Here is a 22992-nt window from a genome sequence, read left to right on the forward strand (position 1 = left end):
TGTAGTAAATAAACCAGATCCCATTGTTAGTACATGGGATTTCTATCTTAAAATTGGAGTGATTACTAATATTGCCAAAATAGTCCTGGTACACATGCAGACACAGTCCTTAACATTAGCTGGCCACCGCAGACTGCAGAAGGTGTCTGCACACACATTACAGATGAAGCAGAGATTCCCCTCCCCAGCTTTCCTTCTTTATCAAGGTTTAATATTGAGGCTAACAGCTTGCTGTGCAAAAGAGGGACAAGTAATCAATAAATTTACAATTACTTTTGAACAGCTGCTTTTAAAAGGTTCCTGTTATGTATTCACAAGGTTACATTGTATCTTATGATTGAGTAATCAGAAGAATGCAGAGATGATGCTTATTTAAATCTTTATTTATAATACTTTAAAGCATCTCATTACATATAGGATTTGTACATAGGCTTATTTACAGCTCAGAGCCCAGATCATTTCTGGAATATTCCCAGGTGTTGGTACTTAAAGCACCATCTCCAACCACAAGCTTGGGCAATCAAGCAGTGTACAAGGATCATTTTGTTAAAAAATCTAACCTATTTTTCTAATCAACCAGTTCCGAGATGTTATGACACACCTCTGGAGCCAATGGGAATTGAAAACAAGACTCCCAGTCTAGGAATAGGAACACTACTGCAGTACCACAAGAGGGCCCACAGGAGACAGTTATCAGAGTAGCTTAATTGAACACACATGAAACAAAGCATTGACTACTTCAGTTCTTAAATGCATACAGGCTGACAGAATAGTGGTTTGGAATCTTAATCTAGTTCGAAAATCTGATGAGTCTATCAGCTGACTCAATCACAATTAGAAGTTGCTTAAATCATTTTACTAATAAACTGTAAAAATAATGAACAGAAAACAAGCAGGAAGCAACTGGCAACATCAATTACTATAATTTTTATCATATATTAAGCCTATTAAATTGTACAATTAACTTTGGTCATGTGGAGGTACTTTTAGATGTTTCCTATATAAACCTTAAATCCAGGAATGAAATTATGGGATTCAATTGACCAGTGGAGATTCTGTTCAGGTCACTATGTCGCTGAATGCCTGGTTGGGTAGAAGCTAGCGCAATAAGTTTAGGGTCAAATCTCAGGTACATAACTATTTGCATAACAGAGGTAACACTCTGCCATTAATGATGCTTGGTGTTTTCTCCATAGGAAGATGGGCAATTTACATCTGCACGTTCAGCAGAAGATGTGGAAGAAAATAAATTGAAATAGATAAAATAAATTGTATTGTGCTTATCTCAGAGCATTGCGCTTCAGGATGGATGGCAAAGCTTTAGAGACTATGCAGAGATGTTTACCAGATTGAAACCAGGGACTACAGTTGAGTGCTGGGAGATGAGTGGAGTGCAATAGCAGACTCAATAGCAAATTTGAAAAGCGAAATTAGATAAATACTTGAAAAGGGGAACATTGCAGGAATATAGGGATTTAAGAGCTGGTTGGAGACTAATTGGGTAGCTCTTCCAAATATAATAGACAGAATGGCCTCCTTCAGTTCTGCAAAATGTTCCAAAGATTTATTGCTTATGTTGTTGTTTCTTGCCCATCAATAGTCAATCTGACAGATCCCTTGCACATTTGCTGGAATTAGTGGAACCACACAATATATCTGTTAGCTAATGGGCTAATGGCAATGTAACAGCCCAAAGTTCCCCAACACTACCTTTTCAAATACATTTGGACTCACGGTCATGTGAAAACTTTAAAGGGGGGAGTAACTCACTCTCATGTTCCAAGCACTGGTCCCGCCTTCTGGTGTCGTGTCACACACAGTGGGATGGGGTGGGGTGGGGGGAGTGGGTACAGGTTGCACAAGTTAATGCCACTCTTGGAATTTTTGAAGGTGGTCTTAAAGGAACAGGACTTAACACAGATTCAAATCCACATTACTGTCACTACCCAAATTTGATAAATGTTCATTCTAAAATGGTCTCAAAAGTTCCAAGCTATAATCCATCATATTAACTGGAACCTCAATGGCAGCTGAGTTGTTTTTTTAATTTACCCATGGGATATGAGCCTATCAGGCTGGCCAGCATTTAATTCCCCCCACTGGCTGCCTTTGAGAGGGTGGTGGTGAGCTGCTGCTGCAGTCCATATGCTGAAGCAAGACCTACAATGCCCTTAGGGAGGTACTTCCAGAAGTTTGACCCAGTGACTGTGAGGGGCGAAAAGGTGCCAAATGTTTATGCAACAAGCTTTTCCTTGCTTTCCAAAATAATGCCACTGGCTGCTTTGTGGCCAACAGAAAGGGCAGATAAGATCTTGATTCAATGTCATTTCCAAAGGTTGGTGCCTCCAGATGTGTAGCACTCTCCCAATACTGTGCTGGGTTTGCAAATCTTGACTACTTGTTCAACTCTCTGAAGTGAAACTTGAAGTCTTCATGCCTCTGGATCAAAAGAAAATAAGGCAATTGTGAAAGCATTGAATGGAAAAAGAAATTCTTGACAAGCTCATCAATAGCCATATAACCAAGACTCACTATTGGTTAGGAGGATCATTTTCATAGATACATTCTTCAGACTGTACATTTATGGAAAATGTCTCATTTATATAAAAGGGCTCCATGTGTTTCATATTTACATATGCCTCCACTACGTGTCGCTCAGTTGTGCCAGTCGAAGAAGTAAGCTGAGGGGTAACTGCTGTGATGTTGGGTGACGAGGAAGCCAGGGTAACACTCTGGAAAGGATCAAACATAAAAATATTATTGGATAAATATACACAAATACATTACTCGGTGGATGGATATACCACTAGGGCTTGATGGTTTTCTATAAAATGCCTCAACAGTGAATCAACCTCTCTCTAATGATCAAATTCTTACTAATACTTGATAATAAACATTTATCTTTCAATCACTTTCACTAAATGATTTCTTCACTATAAAATCGCTGTTTGTACGAGCTTGCTGTGTGTCAATTAGCTGCTGTAAATAGTAGAATATAGAATTGTAAACCACCATTTCTATCACTTTCAACAGGATGTCACAACCAAACACATCTTCCCCTTCCATTCCTTGTCAACTTTCTGCAGAGACCATTCCCTCCAGGACACTCTAGTCCACTCCTCCTCCATTCCCAACATCGCCTCATTCACCCACAGCACCTTCCCTTGCAATTGCAGAAGGTATAATAATTGCCCATTTACCTCCACCCTCCTCACTATCCAAGGCCCCAAACATACTTTCCAAGTGAAGCGGTGATTCACCTGTTCTTCACTCAATCTAGACTCCTGAATTTGCTATTCACAATGCCGTCTCCTCTACATTGGGGAGACAAAATGCAGTCCGGGCAACCCCTTCACCAAGCTCGAAGCTCATTTTCCCATTGGGAATCCTGCAGCCTCTCGGATCCAGCATTGAGTTTCACAACTGTAGAGCTTGATTACGCCTTCCATGTTTTTTACCCACCCCACACTCACTCTTATTATGACAGGGGCTGCTTCTAGTACAGTCACCCATTCGTACATGCTCCTCGGCCTATTATCACATTATATGAGTTGCATTCAGCACAGCTAACCCCTTTCTCACTCTTACCTTTTATTATCTCCCATCCCTCTCCACTTCAGATTCAGTATAAATACCACTTTGTCCTGGCTATTGTCAGTTCTGATGAAGAGTCACTGGACTCAAAATACTAACTCTGTTTTATTCCCACAGATCTGCTAAGTTTCTCCAGCAACTTCTGCTTTTGTTTCAGTTACTGTAATTCACGCATGACAACAGTGCCGAGACTTCAAAAACACTTTACTATCTGTAAACCACCTTGCGATGTTCTGAAATCATGAAAGACCCTATAATAAGCATAAGTTCTTTCTTTTATGGGGCTTTCAGTTCAAGCTGGCCAGAACAATAAACACAAATTTGACTCTAATTTACCTGACTCTAACCTTCTGCTATTGCAATGGAGGTGAATGGAAACCTAGTCTGAACATCTGCGGCTGTTGCAATAAAGAGTTTATATCTGAGATGTCCATCACCTACCTTTTCCCACTAGAAATATTAGATGCTAAGAGTATGTTTTCACTTATGGGAGAGACAAGCACTCAGGCAAAACAATTTCAAAATAAACGAGTCTCTCGTTTAAAATGGATTTGAAGAGATTTTCTTTTCTTTCAGAGGTTTAACCTTTGGAATTCTCTTCTCGAGAGAACAGGAAGGCAGATTCATTGAAAAGTTTTAAGGCTGACTTAGATAGCTTGATTAACAAGAGAGTCAAGTGTTTAATACATAGACAGGAAGATAGAAACAAATTACCGCAGATGCTGGAATCTGTACTGAAAACAACAAATGCTGGAGATCACAGTGGGTCAGACAGCATCCACAGCATCCACAGAGAGAGAACAAGCTCATGTTTCGAGTCTACATGACTCTTCACAGGAGTAGAGTTGGGGTCACAATCAATTAGCCATGATCTTAATAAATGGCAGAATGGGGAAAGGCTTACTCCTGCTCCTAATTTGTATGCATGTTTATTGCTATTTCCATTTTATTTTTGCTGTTGTGAGACATTGCTGTGCACAAATTGTTTGCCATGTTTCCTACATTAGAACAGTGAATACACTTCAGAAGTATATCATTACTGTAAAGTGTTTTGTGTTGACTCAGGATGACAGAGGAATTACATAAACGCAAGTTAATTCTTATGATAAAAATTCAGTCACAGAGAGATTGCTCAGCTTTAAACTCATTTGAACAGAAAAATCACTTCAAAAAGCAATAATAATTTATAATCTAAGACTAAAACATATGTAATTAACCTGGTTGAAATTATATTCCCAGCAGTTACCCAAAAAGGGCATATCCCTGAAGTTTTATTGCTCACTGAAAGGAAGAACTACATTTCAATAGCACCTTTCACCACTCAAACACCCCAAAGCCATTTGCATCTAATTACGTACTTTTCAAGGGAACTCCAGATTCTATTTTATTTGTTCACTGTAAATAACTACCATTTTTGTAATATGCAATGGAGTATTTACATTATATTAAATAATCTGAATTATAAATACAAGGAAGCCTCAGTGGTGAACATCAGGAGGCATCTAATCTGGGAGCTCTAGTGGTGTGTATATGCAATAACAGAACCATGGTAGAAATTTACAGGCAGGAATCTAATTAAGGGTCTTGCATTGTTTAGAAATCAAAATAATGGTCTATCTGGATTGAGTAACAGTCTGGAATCCAATGGTAAGGTGCAAGAAGTTTATACTTCAAGTCAAGATACTGTGGACTGAGTTAGATGCTAAAATCTAATTGGGTAGCTTTTCTGACAGTGGGATGGGGTGTTGAATTTATACATTGAATGAAGATACCTGGAGAGTTAAAGGCTGGAGGGTTGTGAATCTTTGGAGTCCTTTCACCATAGAGCCGTGAATGCTCAGTCATTGAGTTTTCATCATTACAATCATTACAGATTGTTTGGCACAATAAGAATCAATGAATAAAGCAAGAAGGTAGATCACTCATGATCTTATTGAAACAGGTTCAAGTGGTGTTTGCCACCAACCCTTCCATCCCTCCCATCGTCACCCTGCAATTTCATACATTTGTACATTTTTCTCTCGAATGATGCCTCACATGTCACCACAGTTACCTTTACTTGGGCTCTTTGTCTTCTCAGCGCCAACTTCCGTTTTTCTTTAAAAAGCAAATCAACAAATAGTATCAATGCACATGGCAACAAATCAGCTATGTATTTATAGTAATGTTGATAAATGAGTGTCCTCTTCTGCTGTGCGGGTGCTTACCTCGACAGTATAGCATGATACAGACTATCACCACCGACAGAGGCAGAATGCTCAAAAAGTACCATTTATTTGTGGTTTCAGTGTGTTCAACTGGTATTAAGGGAGCATCAGAAGCTTCTGAAAAACACACACTGTGCATGAACAATCCGTATAGGACATGAACAATGTATAATATACCCATACAAGCAATTTTTCTCACCCAATGTTCTGTTACCAATTTCTACTCTGTAGACATTGTTTTTGATTTGATGTTCTCTGTGTGTCTCTCTCATATAGACTCAATGATATGGGACATAAAAGTTTTTTGTTATAATTTTTGCTAGCCAAACAGCCCCTTTGATCTCATCAACACAAAAGGTAATGATGCCTGTGAATGTGACCGTCTCCATTTCAGGCACCTAGTGTCAACATTAAACACTGCCATGTCAAATCAGGATAATTATAAATATTTTCTAATAGACCTGTTCAGAGGCACAATTACATACTGCTGGAGCGGATGGGTCTTGAATCTCGGCATCCTGGCCCAGGAGTAGGGATATCACCACTGCACCACAAGGGCCCTCCAGCTATGTGGAGAGAGTAAAGTTCCTTGTATTCTTTCCCTATGATGCGCTTAAGCCCACTTTGGAACTGTTTCCCATTTAATGCATCAATGGGAACTTGGACCCTAATTTGATTCTGTTCAAGTTCCTTTCGAGTCCTACAGAGGCAAATCAGATAATTTCAATGAGCTGGGAACAACTATTGGAACTAGGCATGTAAAAAACTTCTGATTTGTACATAAAACACTCCCAGACTTGATCCTAGATGAGGCTTCTCTGCACCCTTGACATCTGGTTTTCCTGTATCTAGGATGTCCTATCAGGCATGCACAGCATTCATGAAACCAGGTTGAATACAGAGTGTAAAATGTTCAAGCTGTTAAGAAAGGAAAATAAAGAAAATATATTGCAGGAGAAAATGGAGAAACTTTGACATTAAAACCTGAAGGAAAACAAATTGGAATAAAATTAATATATCAATAAACAGATTATATAGGCTTGTGAGGAGGAGGAAAAACAAATATCTCCATTGAAGCTGTTGCCAGAAAGCAAGGTGAATGAAAAAGAGTTATTAGAAAATCTGAGATTGGATGGAAAAAGTAAGTTTGGAAGGGAGAGAAACAAACTTCTCATGTCAACAATTATTAAGTGAAAACGTTGAAAGCATAACTTCAGTGGAGTGCCCTTACGTTAAAGTAGAAAACAATGATAATTTAGTTGCAATGAATAAGGTAATAGGAGTTATATCTGATTCACATGTTACATTAGTGTTGAACAGATATTTACTAACTAATCTGTTCAAAGATATATGACACACCTGTGGAGTTGGATGGGCACTTGAATCCAGATCTCCTGCTTTAGAGGTACAGATACTACCACTGCACCACAAGATTCTCCTGTGTTAGTGTAAAACATTATCTGCACCTCAGTGGTCCTCAAGTATCATACACTCAGCCTATTCACTCTTTAAATCAATGTGCATTCAGGGTATCCTGAGGAACCTATGCTCAATGCTGAACCCAGGGTAGGACAATCCTACTCTTTGCATTCTTTTCAATCAAGAAAAGGAAGAGAAAGACTACATTGTGTGTTCTTGGGGTTTAATAATGAGGTACATTCAAATAATTACCAGTCACATTTACAACAATGGAATGACCCCTTGCCATCACATTTCCTTGAGAAGCTTCACATCGGAATGTGCCACTGTCGCTGTAGTTGAGGGCGGCGATCTTGTAACTGACAAGTAAGTTTCCTTGCTGGTCATGGTTGAAACTAAGCCCATTTGTAGACACCGGGTGACAATGGTGTGCCTCAATTATGCACCAGTTTACTACAGGCTTTTGTTCTTCACCAGTACAGAATTCAACTGTACAATTTAGTGTTAGACTATCTCCCACGGTGAGGTGCAACGTAGATCGGGGATAGATTACTCTCACTGGACAGGCACAATTTCCATTTCCTGAAATAGAGAAGCTGTAGGTCAATCTATGTACCATTTCTACACTGCCCTCTCATTACATTCTATGTATTTTTTAATACTATACAACAGCCCTCCAGAAACAATACCTACTCTTTAAATGTACCTTTGGATTTGAACTTGAGAGTTTCTGATATTGATTCTTCCAGAGGGAGTTGGTGATATCAAGGAATGTTGGCTCCCGGTCATGTTTTCATGCAGTGCTCTTGAGTAAGAATGAAAATTTCCAAAGAGCGACTGAATATTTTCCTGTTTGCATTTAAATCAATTATTCTCATAAATCAACAAAAGGTTCCAGAATCATTACAGTTTCAGCAATTTTTCTCGTCTTATCTCAGTGGATAGCACTCTGATCTCTCAGTTACAGTTGAACTGTAGTTCTGGACTCAGGAATTGCTGCATTGTTGGAGATGCAGTCTTTGGAGGAAACATTTAAAAGAGGCCTGTCTGCTTCCACTGGTGCAGGCAAAAGATATTCTTCATGCCATTCAAAGAACAGCAGATGTGTGCTGCCTGGTATCTTGGCCAATATTCATTACAAAGACAACACCTTGCCATTATCCTGTTGCTGCTTATTGGACTTGCAAATTAAGATTGTGACAGCATTTCAAAAGTACTCCTTTCGCGAGAAAAAAACTCCTTGCTTCATCCTGGCTTTAGAAATGTAAGTCCTTCATTCTGACCAATTAGAGTCATAGAGTCATAGAGATGCACAGCATGGAAACAGACCCTTCGGTCCAACCCGTCCATGCCGACCAGATATCCCAACCCAATCTAGTCTCACCTGCCAGCACCTGGCCCATATCCCTCCAAACCCTTCCTATTCATATACCCATCCAAATGATCTGTAACCCACTATTCTGAATTTCACTTACTTATACCATTTGCTTGGTTTGGATTCATGTTTATGCTGTCCAGCACCAATTCAGTTTCTGAATTTCCATGAGATAAGCCATGGCATTTAGAGTTCCATTGATCACATGGCTGTCTCTGTCAGACATTGACTTAAATTTCATTGCAATGAAATTATTATTCCATTGCAATGCTGTGATAATGGAGTGTGGCTGGAAGTACCATCATTAGTCATGAGGTTTTTTATAAAAGACCCCATGGAACTATTTAAGGATGAGCACAGATGTTCGAGTGCCATGTCTGAAATATCTTCTTCACTCCACGTCACATTAGCGACATGCTTTTGTATAGTATCTTTTATGTCATAAAACGTCCTGAACTGCTTCACAGGAGTATTCTCAAACATCATTCGGTGCCAATCCACAAGAGGAGTTTTGCCTTCAAGCTATGCATGGTCCTGACTTGGAACTATATTGCGGCTCCTTCACTGTCACTGTGTTCAAGGCCTGGAACTCCCTTCCTAACAGCACTGTGAATATTGTTAAGAAAAATTTATAACTTCAAGTTTGAATTATAATTTTGCACCATTTGTGTTAAGAAGGTGAAAACATGGTTGTTGATTTTTAGAGATTTTTTTGTGAGTTGGGATTTTGGTGTTGAGAAGTCTGGAAGTTTGTTTCATTTACTTTTTTTTATAAACTTGATTTGAAGAGTTGGAGGGTGGAGAGTTAGCTGCTTAACAATTATAAAAATATTATACTGCTCATTAGTGACCAAGTCCATTGATGCAGAGAAATAGAACAAAGCAGAAAGTATGCACATACCAGAAATGGTATGCTGAATTTAGGGAAATTCATAGTGAGATTATTTGCAGTTTGTTTTAGGTGTCTCAGGGAGACACTAGATGAAGGAAATAGGGCATCTAAAAAATGAATAGAAATTAGCTGACAGGAAATGGTTGCAATAGTGTGAGCTTCTTGACATCTGTAACCTTTTACTTTGTCCAGTGAAACACAAAGTTTGTGCGAAGATTTGTAGTTCGGGTGCTCGTTGTTGTGGTTCTGTTCACCGAGCTGGAAGTTTTTGTTGCAAACATTTCATCCCCTGGCTAGGCGACATCATCAGAGCTTGGGAGCCTCCTGCGAAGCGCTTCTTTGATGTTTTCTCCGGTGTTTATAGTGGTCTGTCCCTGCCGCTTCCAGTTGTCAGTTTCAGCTGTCCGGTGTAGTGGTTGGTATATTGGGTCCAGGTCGATGTGTTTGTTGATGGAGTTTGTGGATGAATGCCATGCCTCTAGGAATTCCCTGGCTGTTCTCTGTCTGGCTTGCCCTATGATAGTAGTGTTGTCCCAGTCGAATTCATGTTGCTTGTTGTCTGCGTGTGTGGTTACTAAGGATAGCTGGTCGTGTCGTTTCGTGGCTAGTTGATGTTCATGTATGCGGATTGTTATCTGTCTTCCTGTTTGTCCTATATAGTGTTTTGTGCAGTCCTTGCATGGTATTTTGTACACTACATTAGTTTTGCTCATGTTGGGTATCGGGTCCTTCGTTCTGGTGAGTTGTTGTCTGAGCGTGGCTGTTGGTTTGTGTGCCGTTATGAGTCCTAGGGGTCGCAGTAGTCGGGCTGTCAGTTCTGAGATGCTCCTGATGTGTGGTAGTGTGGCTAGTCCTTTTGGTTGTGGTATGTCCTCGTTCCGTGGTCTTTCTCTTAGGCATCTGTTGATGAAGTTGCGCGGGAATCCGTTTTTGGCGAATACCTTGTATAGGTGTTCCTCTTCTTCTTTTTGCAGTTCTGGTGTACTGCAGTGTGTTGTGGCCCTTTTGAATAGTGTCCTGATGCAGCTTCGTTTGTGTGTGTTGGGGTGGTTACTTTCATAGTTTAGGACTTGGTCTGTGTGTGTGGCTTTCCTGTATACCCTTGTAGTGAATTTTCCGTTCGGTGTTCTCTGTACCATCACGTCTAGGAATGGGAGTTGGCGATCCTTTTCTTCTCTCGTGAATCGGATTCCTGTGAGTGTGGCGTTGATGATCCGGTGTGTTTTTTTTTCAACGGCACACAAACCAACAGCCACGCTCAGACAACAACTCACCAGAACGAAGGACCCGATACCCAACATGAGCAAAACTAATGTAGTGTACAAAATACCATGCAAGGACTGCACAAAACACTATATAGGACAAACAGGAAGACAGCTAACAGTCCGCATACATGAACATCAACTAGCCACGAAACGACACGACCAGCTATCCTTAGTTTGCACTTTTCTTGTGTGTTAAGTGTTTTATCTTTTGTCTTAAAAGTACACTGGCAGCCTCTTGTGAGTGTATTCAGTAACTGATAGCTTAAGAAAAGCCAGGTTTCACCCTAGGCTTTCACTTGATAAGTATTAAAATCAGTGGAATCCTACAAATTAACCAATACCACTTAGACTGCAATGCTTCAAAAGGTGATTCACCATAACCTTCTCAAAGACAATAATAACGTGAAATAAATATTGGGTTAGACAGTAATCCCCACATTACGTGAATGAATAAATGGAAAAACATGTTCGAGATGGCCAAACATGCTTGGTCAGGGAGTAGGCTTTATGGAGCATTTTAAAGGAGTAAAGAGAAATGGAGATGTTTAAAGATGGCATTTCAGAGCTTAGGGCCCAGCGGACAAGGGCATGGTTGCTATTGATGATTGCCAATATGTTCCAAAAATCATCATTGCACAAGAGCCAGAGTTATAGGACCACTGAGATCTGTAAGGGTTGTCAAGAAAGATGAAGTTACAGAGTCCAGGTAGGAGACAGGCCATGCAGAAATTTGCAAACAAGTGTGAGAATGCTTAAAACTAAGTGATGCCTAGTTCCAGAGCCCATGTAGCTCAGTAAGTGCAGCGCTGGGGGGTGAGCAAGATTTGGTTGGAGTTAACTGCAGAGTTTTGGATGAGTTCAAGTTTATGGAGGATGGTGGCTCGGAGTCCCGTCACTGGAGTAGTGGAGCAGAGATGAAGATGGAGGATGGGAGGTCTGCAGATGCTGGAGATCAGATTTGAGAGTGTGTTGCTGGAAAAGCACAGCAGGACAGGTAGCATCTGAGGAGCAGCAAAATCAAATTTCGGGCAAAGGCCCTTCATCAGGAATGAGGCAGGAAGCCTCGAGGGTGGAGAGGTAAATGGGAAAGGGGTGGGGCTGGGGAGAACGTAGATGAGAGTGCAATAGGTGGATGAAGGTAGTGATGAAGGTGATAGGTCAGAGAGGAGGGTGGAGCGGATAGGTGGGAAGGAAGATTGAAAGGTGGGACAGGTCATGAGGACATGCTGAGCTGGAAGGGTGGAACTGGGATAAGGTGGGGGGATGGGAAATGAAGAAACTGGTCCACGCCCCCTAAGAAGCCACATCCCCTTCTGGCACCTTCCCCTGCCACCGCAGGAATTGCAAAACCTGCACCACACCTCCTCCCTCACCTCCTTCCAAGGCCCCAAAGGAGCTTCCACATCCATCAAAGTTTCACCTGCACTTCCACACGTCATTTATTGTACCTGTCGCTCCCGATGCGGTCTCCTCGACATTGGGGAGACTGGACGCCTTCTTGCAGAGCGCTTTGGAGAACATCTCGGGACACTTGCACCAATCAACCCCACCGCCCCGTGGCCGAACATTTCAACTCCCCCTACCACTCTGTCGAGGACATACAGGTCCTGGCCCTCCTCCATCGCCATTCCCTCATCACCCAACGCCTGGAGGAAGAATGCCTCATCTTCCGCCTGGGAATACTTCAACCCCAGGGCATCAATGTGGACTTCACCAGTTTCTTCATTTCCCCTCCCCCCACCTTGCCCCAGTTCCAACCTTCCAGCTCAGCACCGCCCTCATGATCTGTCCGACCTGCCAATCTCCCTTCCCGCCTATCCACTCCACTCTCCTCTCCTACCTCACCTTTACCCCCACCTCCATCTGCCTATTGCACTCTCAGCTACCTTCTCCCCAGCCCCACCTCCCTCCCATTTATCTCTCCACCCCCAAGGCTCCCAGCCACATTCCTGATGAAGGACTTTTGCCCGAAGCGTTGATTTTCCTGCTCCTTGGATGCTGCCTGACTTGCTGTGCTTTTCCAGCAACACACTCTCAACAATGAAAATGGAAGATGTTAGGTAAGGGATTGGTTGAGAGATGGAGGTATTGGCTAAAGAAGGGAATTGTGAAATAGTCAGAAGGCAATGATTTTAATTAACCTACTGGTTACTCATTAAATTCAATGATTGTGGAATCTTGCTGTGTACCATTTGTTGATATTTCAACATTGATTGTACTTCAAAAGTAAAGAATTGGCTGTAAATTGTTTATAATGGCTTAGAGATTTGAAAACATGGTTGAGTAAAAATTTCACTTCTACGAATGTAGCTTATGATTTTCCATACATTCATTTTCGATAGACTATCAACTCAGTTGAAGTATAACTGAAGAGGCAAATAACTCAGAAGACGAACAAAGGCAGGAGAGTCCAGAGATCTGAGACTAGCCAGCTGCTTCATAATGATGTGGTTTGCAAAAACATATTGTGCTTTCTCCAGTTCTAATTCCAGTAAACCAACATTTCTGAATATACTTGCAGAGTTTATCCTCCTACAATGAGTTGACCTCCATCTTACAGTTGATTATGGGTCTGGTTATTTACATAGTTGCAAACCTGCTGGTGGAGTTAAACATGTTAAAGATTTAGCATGCAAAATGTCAGAAGCTTATTGATGCTGCAGTTTCCTGGAATCCAAATTAAAACAGGATTAATATGAAAATTACAGCGATTAGTGGCATGTCAAGTTATCTGTCATGAGGTGCAGTCACTCAAATTGTTGTGTATCCAGCAACATTTCTACTGTTAACGTATGCTTTGGTATGTGCCTCGCCCTTATACCCTACTATTCCAGTTTATCAATCTTTTTCAAGGCTACCATTTAAGACTCAGTATTGTAGGAACAAAGAGTTAATTTACATTTATTCCGATATATAATTCACTTTGAGTTTAATTTTTTTTCCTGTCCCTTGAAAATATTCAGCAAAAAGAATTTTAATTGGCAGTAAAGCAGGATGTTTATCTCTGCCTCCACATTGAAAAAAATGCACTATTTTATCTGTACACCCATATGTATGTGGCTCAAGATGTGTGAAAGGATGATGAAGCAACAGTGAGTCCAATCCGCACACAGTAATGCGACTATGAACCATTTGTTAACTTTGCAATCTGCAAAATCGCTAATATCCCTAAGTGCCAGCAGCAAAGGACATAAAACCAAATATATAGCTTCATCCCAAAAGTCTTATTCAAAAATCTTCAAGGTGAATAACATAATTACTTGAAATACCATCTTCACTTTTTTTCTTCATAGATGTCAATGAACTTAGCAGAGAATATAATAATTTGTTTCGATGGGAAAGAATATTTGTGCATTTTTAGAATAAAAATAGTTTGCAAAGTTAACAAATAGTTCATAATCAGATTACCATGTGCAGACTGGTCTCACTGTGGTTCCATGACCTCCTCACGCATCTTGAGTTACATATATATGTGTAAACAGATAAAATGTATAGAGAATGCCTCTACTTCAATGTTGCTACAGTGATAAACATCCTGCTTTACTAACGGCTCCTCATACCAAAGGGACCATATATTGAGTCATAGAGATGTACAGCAGTCCAGATATCCTAAATTAATCTAGTCCTATTTGCCACCTCTTGGCACATTTCCCTGTAAACCCTTCCTATTCATATACCCATCCAGATGCCTTTTAAATGTTATGATGTAGAGGTGCTGGTGTTGGTCTGGGGTGGACAAGGTCAGAAGTTACACAACACCAGGTTGTAGTCCAACAGGTTTATTTGAAATCGCAAGCTTTTTGAGCGCTGTTCCTTTGTCAGGTGTAGTTACCTTCACTCGACGAAGGAGCAGCACTCCAAAAGCCTGTGATTTCAAATAAACCTGTTGGACTATAACCCATTGTCATGTGACTTCTGACTTACAAATGTTGTAATTGTACCAGCCTCCACCACTTCCTCTGGCAGCTCATTCCATACCTCTGAGTGAAGATGTTGTCCCATAGGTCCCTTTAAATCTTTCCTCTCTCACCTTAAACCTATGCCCTCTAGTTTTGGACTCCTCTACTCTGGGGGAATAGGCCTTGACTATTCACCCTATCCATGCAACTCGTGATTTTATAAACCTTTATGAGGTCACCCCTTAGCCTCCTACACTCCACAGAAAATAGCCCCGGCCTATTTGGCCATTCCCTATAGCTCAAACTCTCCAACCATTTCAACATCCTTATCAATCTTTTCTGATCCCTTTCAAGTTTAACAACATAATCTTTCCTAAAGGAATGAGACGAGAATTGAAAGCAGTGCTCCAAAAGTGCTCTAACCAATGTCTTATACAGCTGCAACAACTCCGGTACTCTATGCCAGGGGTGGGGAACCTGCGGCCTTTTCGGCCATTGTGTGTGGCCTTTTGAATTAATCCAAATTTTGCAGAACTAATCTTTTATTTTTTATTAATATGTTTTTTCATCCTTTATTATTTTTATTTTACTCTTAAAATAAATGTATTTAAAATACCAGAGTAAAAGAAAATTCAACAAAATAATCCTCACAGACTGACCGCCACAATTAAAAAATTGGTAAATCATAAGGGCTATTTCGACACCTGCTATGCTCATGATTTAGTTATAATGTGACTCTAGAATGGCGTTACCTTCCCCGCCTGACTGGCGCCACTACCGTTGTATTTCTGCGTGATATCATGTCAAAGCAAAATGACTTGAATATAAAACTAGGTCTATATACGATATGTGGCAAAAAATCCAAGCGTTTCGAAAAAGGCTATCTTTTTTCAAAACTCTTTTTCTTCAAAAGGAAATTTCAGATGAACATTTTCCCCAGTTAGCAAAGGTCATTGATGAACAGGAGGATTCTTGCGAATCATTTGAAGAATATGCAGCTGTTATAGACTTATTAATTGGAGAATACAATGAAAGGTTCTCTGACTTTGAGAATCATGACATCACACTCAAATTAGCATTTCAGCCTCACCTAGTTGATGTCTCCAAGGCTCAGAAAGAACTACAGATGGAATTGATTGAGCTCTCAAAAGATGACATTTTTAAGTCTTTATTTGACACTAAGAAAGATCTGATTGAAATATGGAAAAATGCAATAGAATACCCATGCCTTCGGAAACATGCACGAAAAATGCTTTCTTGCTTTTCAACCACTTGTTGCTGCAAATCTAAATTCTCCTACTTAACCAAAATCAAGACGCCCTTAAGGTCACAAATGACAGATACCCATCTAGAGGATCAGCTAAAACTGCAGACCTCCACGCTGCAGCCAAATATTTAAATGCTTTCCACAAAAAGCAGCCACAACAACGTCATTAAACGGTTAGTTGACGTTAGAATTAACATTTTTTTCATTTTCTTTAGTTAGTTAATACATAGTAGTTAGATTTGTACAAAATAATGTGAATTTTGAAGAATATATAATTGAAGTTTCTTGGATGCAGTCTTATTAGATTACAACTAACATAATGCGGCCTTCCAACATGAAAAGGTTCCCCACCACTGCTCTATGTACTGACCAATAAAAGCAAGAATACCAACCACCTTCTCTTCTACCCTGTTTACCTGTGATTCCACTGTCAAGGAACTATGAGCCTGCACTCCAAAGTCCCTTTGTTCAGCAACACTTCCCATTACCTTACTATTAGCTCTATAAGTTCTCCCTTGATTTGCCCTACCAAAATATAGCACCTCACATTTAATGAGACAAATTTTCATCTGCCATTCCTCGGCCCATTAGCCCATCTGATCAAGATCTCGTACTCTGAGGTAACCTTCGTCACTGTCCACTACACCACCAATTTTGGTGCCATCTGCAAATTTACTAACCATACCTCCTATATTCACATGAATAGCATTTATATAAATGAAAAACGCAGTGGACCAGCACAACACTGGTCACAGGCCTACAGACCGAAAAGCATCGCTCCACCACCATCCTCTGTCTCCTACTTTCTAGCTAATCTTGTATCCAAATGGCTAGGTCTCACTATATTCCATATGATCTAACCTTGTTAACCAATCTACCATGTGGAACCTTATTGAACACCTTACTGAAATCCATATAGATTACATCCACCACTCTGCCTTCATCAATTCTCCTGGTCACTTATTCAAAAAACTAAGTCAAGTTAGTCAGATACAATTTCCCATATATAAAGCCATGCTGACTATTCCTAATCAATCCTCACCTTTCCAAATACATGTAAATCCTGTCCCTCAAGATTCCCTCCACCATCGACATCAGGCTCATTGCTCTATAGTTTCCTGGCTTTTCCTGACCACCTTTCTTAAATAATAGCATCATGTTAGCCAACCTCCAGTCTTCTGGCACTATGGATGATACAGAAAATCTCAGCAATGGGCTCAGGAATCACTTCCCCAGCTTCCCACAAATTTCTAGAGCACAGCTGATTTGGTCTTAGGAATTTATCCATCTTTATGCATTTTTAAGACATCCAGCATCTCCTTCAATGTAAAATGGACACTTTTCAAGATATCGCTATTGCTGATGCAAAATACTTGTTTATTACTTCCCCTATCTCCTGCAGTCCCACACATAGGATTCTCCTTAACCCTGTTTGCCAAAGCTATCTCACGTCCCCTTTTTGCCCTCCTGGTTTCCCTCTTAAGTGTACTCCTACTGCCTTTCTACTATTCTAGGGATTCACTCAATCTCTGCTGTCTATACCTGACATATGCTTCCTTCTTATTCTTGATCAGAACCTAAATTTCTCTAGTCATCCAGAATTCCCTACATCTACAGCTTTGTCCTTCATCCTAACAGGGGCATACTGTCTCTGGACTCTCATTATTTTGTTTATGAATGCTTCCCACTTTTCAGCCATCCCTTTATTTGCAAATATCCAGTCCCCGTCCAAATCAACTTTTGAAAGTTCTTGCTGAATGCCGTCAAAATTGGCCTTCCTCAAATTTGACTTTTAGATCTGGCCTATCCTTTTCCATCACTATTTTAAAACTAACAGAATTATGATCACTTGTCCTAAAGTGCACATCCACTGACACGTCACTCACTTGCCCTGCCTTACTTCTGAAGCATAGGTCAAGATTTGCACCTTCTCTAGTAAGTACATCCACATATCGAATAAGAAAAGTTTCTTGTACACACCTAACAAATTTCTTGCCATTCAATCCCTTAACAAAATGGCAGTCCCAGTCTATGTTTGGAAAATTAAAATTCCCTTCCATTACCATTGTTTTATTCCTCCAGTTAACTGAGATCTACTTACAAATTTGCTTCTCAATTTCCCTCTCACTGTTGGGGCACTATAGTGCAATCTCAATAAGGTGATCACTCCTTTCTTATTTCTCAGTTCCATGCAAATAACTTTACTGGACATATTCCCTGGAATATCCTCCATAGGTATAGACGTGGTGTTATCCCTAATCAATAACACCACTCCCTCTCCTCTCTTGCCGCCCTCTCCCCGAATCCCCCTCCCCCCTGCAATTTCTATCGTTCCTATTTGCATTAATCTGCCAGTCATAGAGTCATAGAGATGTACAGCATGGAAACAGACCCTTCAGTCCAACCCATTCATGCCGACCAGATATCCCAACCCAATCTAGTCTCACCTGCCAGCACCCAGCCCATATCCCTACAAACCCTTCCTATTTAAATACCCATCCAAATGCCTCTTAAATGTTGCGATTGTACCAGCCTCCACCACTTCCTCTGGCAGCTCATTCACCCTATGTGTGAAAAAGTTGCCCCTTAGGTCTCTTTTATATCTTTCCCCTCTCACCCTAAACCTATGCCCTCCTTTCTGGACTCCCCCCACCCCAGGGAAAAGACTTTGTCTATGTAACCTATCCATGCCCCTCATAATTTTGTAAACTTCTATAAGGTCACCCCTCAGCCTTCGATCCTCCAGGGAAAACAGCCCCAGCCTGTTCAGCCTCTCCCTATAGCTCAAATCCTCCAACCCTGACAATATCCTTGTAAATCTTTTCTGAACCCTTTCAAGTTTCACAACATCTTTCTGATAGGAAGCCTGTCCATTCCTGAGTAAAGTTTCTGTAATTGCTATGATATCCCAGTCCTATGTTCCTAACCATGCCCTAAGTTCATCTGCCAGGCCTCTTGCATTGAAGTAAATGCAGTTAAATTTGTCAGTTCCACCTCGTACAAATGATTGTTAAAAATTGCAACTTTTAAATTCAGTGAGTTGGGAACATAACTTGATTAAAAGTTTTAGAACTTGCTCAATCTCTAATTATAAATTCCTGCATATCCTTGTCCAACATCCTGCCCCATATCTTGGTCAATATTGCATTCCTCTGACTCTGGCTTTTTATGCAGTCCCTCCTGACCTTTGCTCACTGTTCTAGCCTAGTCTTCAACAAATTGGGTTTAATTTCTGATATCTCCTGAAGTCAGTCCATTACTTTCTCTCCCCTTTTAAAACCTGTTGAGTAAATCTTTCTTTCCTGACCCAATCAGCTTTTCAGCATGCCTATCTCAGAATCATCAAGAAATGTCCTTTCATATTAAACCTCCTAAATTGAAGTAAGGTTACATAATGTGGCTGAGAATCGTGACATTCAACCACCACATAAATCTTCTCACATTCCAACTCCTCATCCCAAACCTGTCCCATTCCTGTATTATCTTCTCATGTCTGTATTAATTCTCCTCTTAAATGGATCAAATATCCTGTAATCCACACACACCCCAGGATGGTTTGTTTCACAGTTTCACCACACATTCTTCATATTTGATGACTCTGTACTTCTCTCATATTTATGTATCCTTATTCTAAATTCATCTAACAGTTGAAAACATATTTCATATTCACCAAATCTCTTCATAATTTTAGAGCTGTCTTATGGAAATCAGCAATGGCCCTTATATAGTCTTCAATGAATCACCGTGCACAGGCTTGAACTAGAATTGGTGACACTTGAGATTTTGATGTTCACCTTTATATTGCAGTGTGGTGTGTCAATGAGACCCTTACGTCAACCTCAATATCCTTACTGCCTGTTGTATTAAAAAATACACTCCCATCCATTAACTGCAAGAAGCTACTCCTGGTAGTTCAGTGAATAAAAGAAAAGAAATTTCTTTTCATCCACGAAGAAACCAACAATGCCTGATATTAATAGATTGCCGCTTAACACCACTCGAAGCGCTCTTTGAGACCTAAACTCTCAACGTTAACAATACAACTTCAAGCCTGATGAAGTTTGGACAGTTCACAGGAAATCATAGATAATCGTCTCATGAAAGATTGGATACAAAAGATCCTTGGTTTGGATTTTCTACAGTATTTATGGGTAATCCTAAATTACATCCAGAAAACCTGCGGCAGATTAAAAACTAAAAATCTTTAATTTTGTTTTATTCATAGGATGAGGGTTTTGCTGGATAGACGAGCATTTATTGCCCATCCCAAATTGCCCAGAGAGCGGTTAAGAGTCAATGATGTTGCTATGGGTCTGGAGTCACATATAGGCCAGACGCGGTAAGAATGGCAGTTACCCTCCCTAAATGACATTTGTGAATCAGATGGGCTTTCCAGCAATTGGCAATGGATTCAAGGTCATCATTAATTCCAGCCTCTTAAATTCAGATTTTATTGAATTCAAATTCTACCATCTGTAATGTTGAGATTCAAACCCCAGTCCCTAGAACATTACTTGGATTTCTAGATTAACAGTCCACAAGGACATCGCCTCCCAGTTTGTGATTGTGGTTACTCACAATAGGCCATGATAGCTAATGGGTCAATGTCCAATCCACAAATGCAAAGGAGATACCACAATGATACACGCTACTATTCCCAACACAATGATCAGCTTCAGCCATTTAAACTCTAAATGTAAATGTCCGCTGTTTTTCTACATTTCTATCAGCAATACAATTTTAAAGGAAGGATTTGAATGAGAACATGACTAAATTCAGTTTGCTTTTTTGCTCTCCTCTCTTACCCTCTCTAACTATTTGTTTACAGTGCTCCATCTAAGGCTGCAATACTGTGGAAAGATTGCTCTCTGGAGCCAGAAGTGATCATCACCATCAGGAGGAGAAAAAAAGAACAATCAGAGGGAAAAAAAAATCTTATCCCAGCACAACTGATCAAATCAATGGCAAAAATAGGAAATAAGTTACAAATTTTAACAGCGTTAAAATTGTGGACACTTCCATCGTCATTGTAAAGGTCATAAATTTACTCTTTAAAATAGTAAAGAGCCTGTCTTTGAAGAAACCTTTTCCAAGGTTGCTCTCCCGGTCTAATGAGCCAATCAAGTAAGGGAATTAGGATTCTAAACATTCCCACATTTAAACCTATCATTATTAATTCTTAAAATTGTAAGCTTGGTACTGTCAAAATTTCTCATTAGATCTGATGTGTCATTTATACACTACCATTTGCAGACACGACAATTCAAAAATAATTTTAAAACATTAAGTTTAAAAAGGAAACTTTATATTTTAAGTAAGTTATTCATCAGTCCTACCTTGTATTAGTGAGATTATCAGGAGACATTGAAGACAAACCTGCTGCAATATGCTGAACCACATGGTTCTGAGTAAATTGCACAATCTAACACGGGGTTCTCACTGCTATCTGAAGAAAGAGAAACCACAGCTTGGTGTGGCTTCAGCTATCAGTCACTGTGAACTCAAAAATGAAAAGTGACCAGCCAACTTCTCAGCCAGCAGCCATTCATTTCTCTGTCAATACTTTTTAAACCAACACAACTGGTAGCTGGCAAATATGTATTTTTTTATTCCCTACTTACATTGCTCCACAGTTCACTTCCCTAGTGATTCTGCTGGAACAAAGAGCACTGGAAGTACACGATATTTTCCTATTCAACCTGTTCAGTTATTATTATATACCTCTGGAGCAAGTGGGACTTGAACCTAGTCTTTACAGCTGACAGGACAAACTGAGAAGGCTGTAAAAAACCTCTATGGAATAAGTAGCTCGATTGAACAAAGAGGCTTGAAGACACATTGAAGGCATTAATGCACAAAGCTATGTAGATGCATGAGATTACATAATGTCTTAGTTTGGCTAACTTTGCAGAAATGAATCAGGACTAACAGACTAATTAGAGCATGGGTCCTGAGACCACCAGACACTGCTGTAAGCGCAAAAGTGGTAAAGTCAGGGGGGTAGTTTCAAATTCATTGACAAAGTATATAGTCACATAGACTAGGACAGTGCAATATTTTTGACAAATTACCATTATTGATAAAAATATATCCAAAAGATAAAAATGGAATGTTGAGAAGGTCAGAGCTAGTGATGCAGACCAGATATCCTGTGCAAGGCGAAGGAAAATTATAGATTGTCAGTAGTGGTTTATTTTTAAATTGCTATAAAAGTCTAAATAGAAAAGTGTAAATTCATGATAATTGTTGGCCATGAAGTAATGTTACAAGAATGGTCTAAATCTTTTCGAGATCTACTGAATTGTCGAATTGGAGCAATCTCTGGGTGCTGTTCCCTGTAGGAATTCTTCCATTGATCAATAAGCTGCCATTTGATTCACTTTAAGACTTACTAATGTCAAATGTCTTTAGATACTGCCAGCAAGATAAAGTGATCTTCATCAAAATTCAATGGGGGCCTTAGTTATGTAGGACTCTCTTCTCTACAGTTCATAAGGATCACGTTGAGACAAACATCAACTCTTGCTAGAGGATCATTAACTCGGTGAAAGCTGTTCTTTGGTCTGCACTTGCTGACCTTCTTGTGCAAAGACCTGTCTATATCAGAATGTTACACACAGTGGCACATTCCAAAGTTCACAACTATTTACACCTTAGAGCTAAACTCTGCATGCCTGCCACAGCCAACTGTGAATGGTGATGGGCAATTAAATAACTCACTGGGTGAGGAGGCTCCATAAATACCTTAATCCAAAATGCATTGGCTAAACTTCCTGTGTTTTTCCTTGTTGTTAACTTTGAGAATCTTCTCACTGAAGCCAAATTTGTCTAGCAGAGTAATTATTTATTTGAGGCAGCAGTGTTAACCACTGTGCCACCCTAACCAGGTGGGCTTTCCTAATAATTGATTCATTGTCTTCATTAGACTCTTTGTTCTGGAGTTTTATTGAATTCTGCTGCGGCAGTATTCAAACCCGGATCCCCAGGACATTATCTCGATTTCTGGATAAAAAGCCCAGTGATAGTATCATTAGGCCATCACCTCATTGCTGGATCCCAGAGGGCTATTGAATA

General features: G+C 40.1%; 1 protein-coding gene across 1 annotated transcript; it reads right to left on the reverse strand.

Annotated features, from left to right (window-relative positions):
- Positions 1 to 362: 362 nt before the first annotated feature.
- Positions 363 to 21318, reverse strand: LOC122563612 (B- and T-lymphocyte attenuator-like). Its single transcript, XM_087976976.1, has 6 exons — positions 21255 to 21318; positions 7473 to 7802; positions 5802 to 5918; positions 5648 to 5691; positions 2634 to 2732; positions 363 to 2439 (listed from the first exon to the last, which is right to left on the reverse strand). Exons 1-6 carry the CDS (start codon positions 21316 to 21318, stop codon positions 2395 to 2397), a joined length of 699 nt encoding a protein of 232 aa, XP_087833102.1. The 3' UTR covers positions 363 to 2394.
- Between the last annotated feature and the right edge of the window lie 1674 nt (positions 21319 to 22992).

Source organism: Chiloscyllium plagiosum, unplaced genomic scaffold (assembly GCF_037043375.1).
Source record: "Chiloscyllium plagiosum isolate Xiang-an unplaced genomic scaffold, Cpla_swu_hap1 HiC_scaffold_30, whole genome shotgun sequence".
NCBI classification, from domain to species: Eukaryota; Metazoa; Chordata; class Chondrichthyes; order Orectolobiformes; family Hemiscylliidae; genus Chiloscyllium; species Chiloscyllium plagiosum.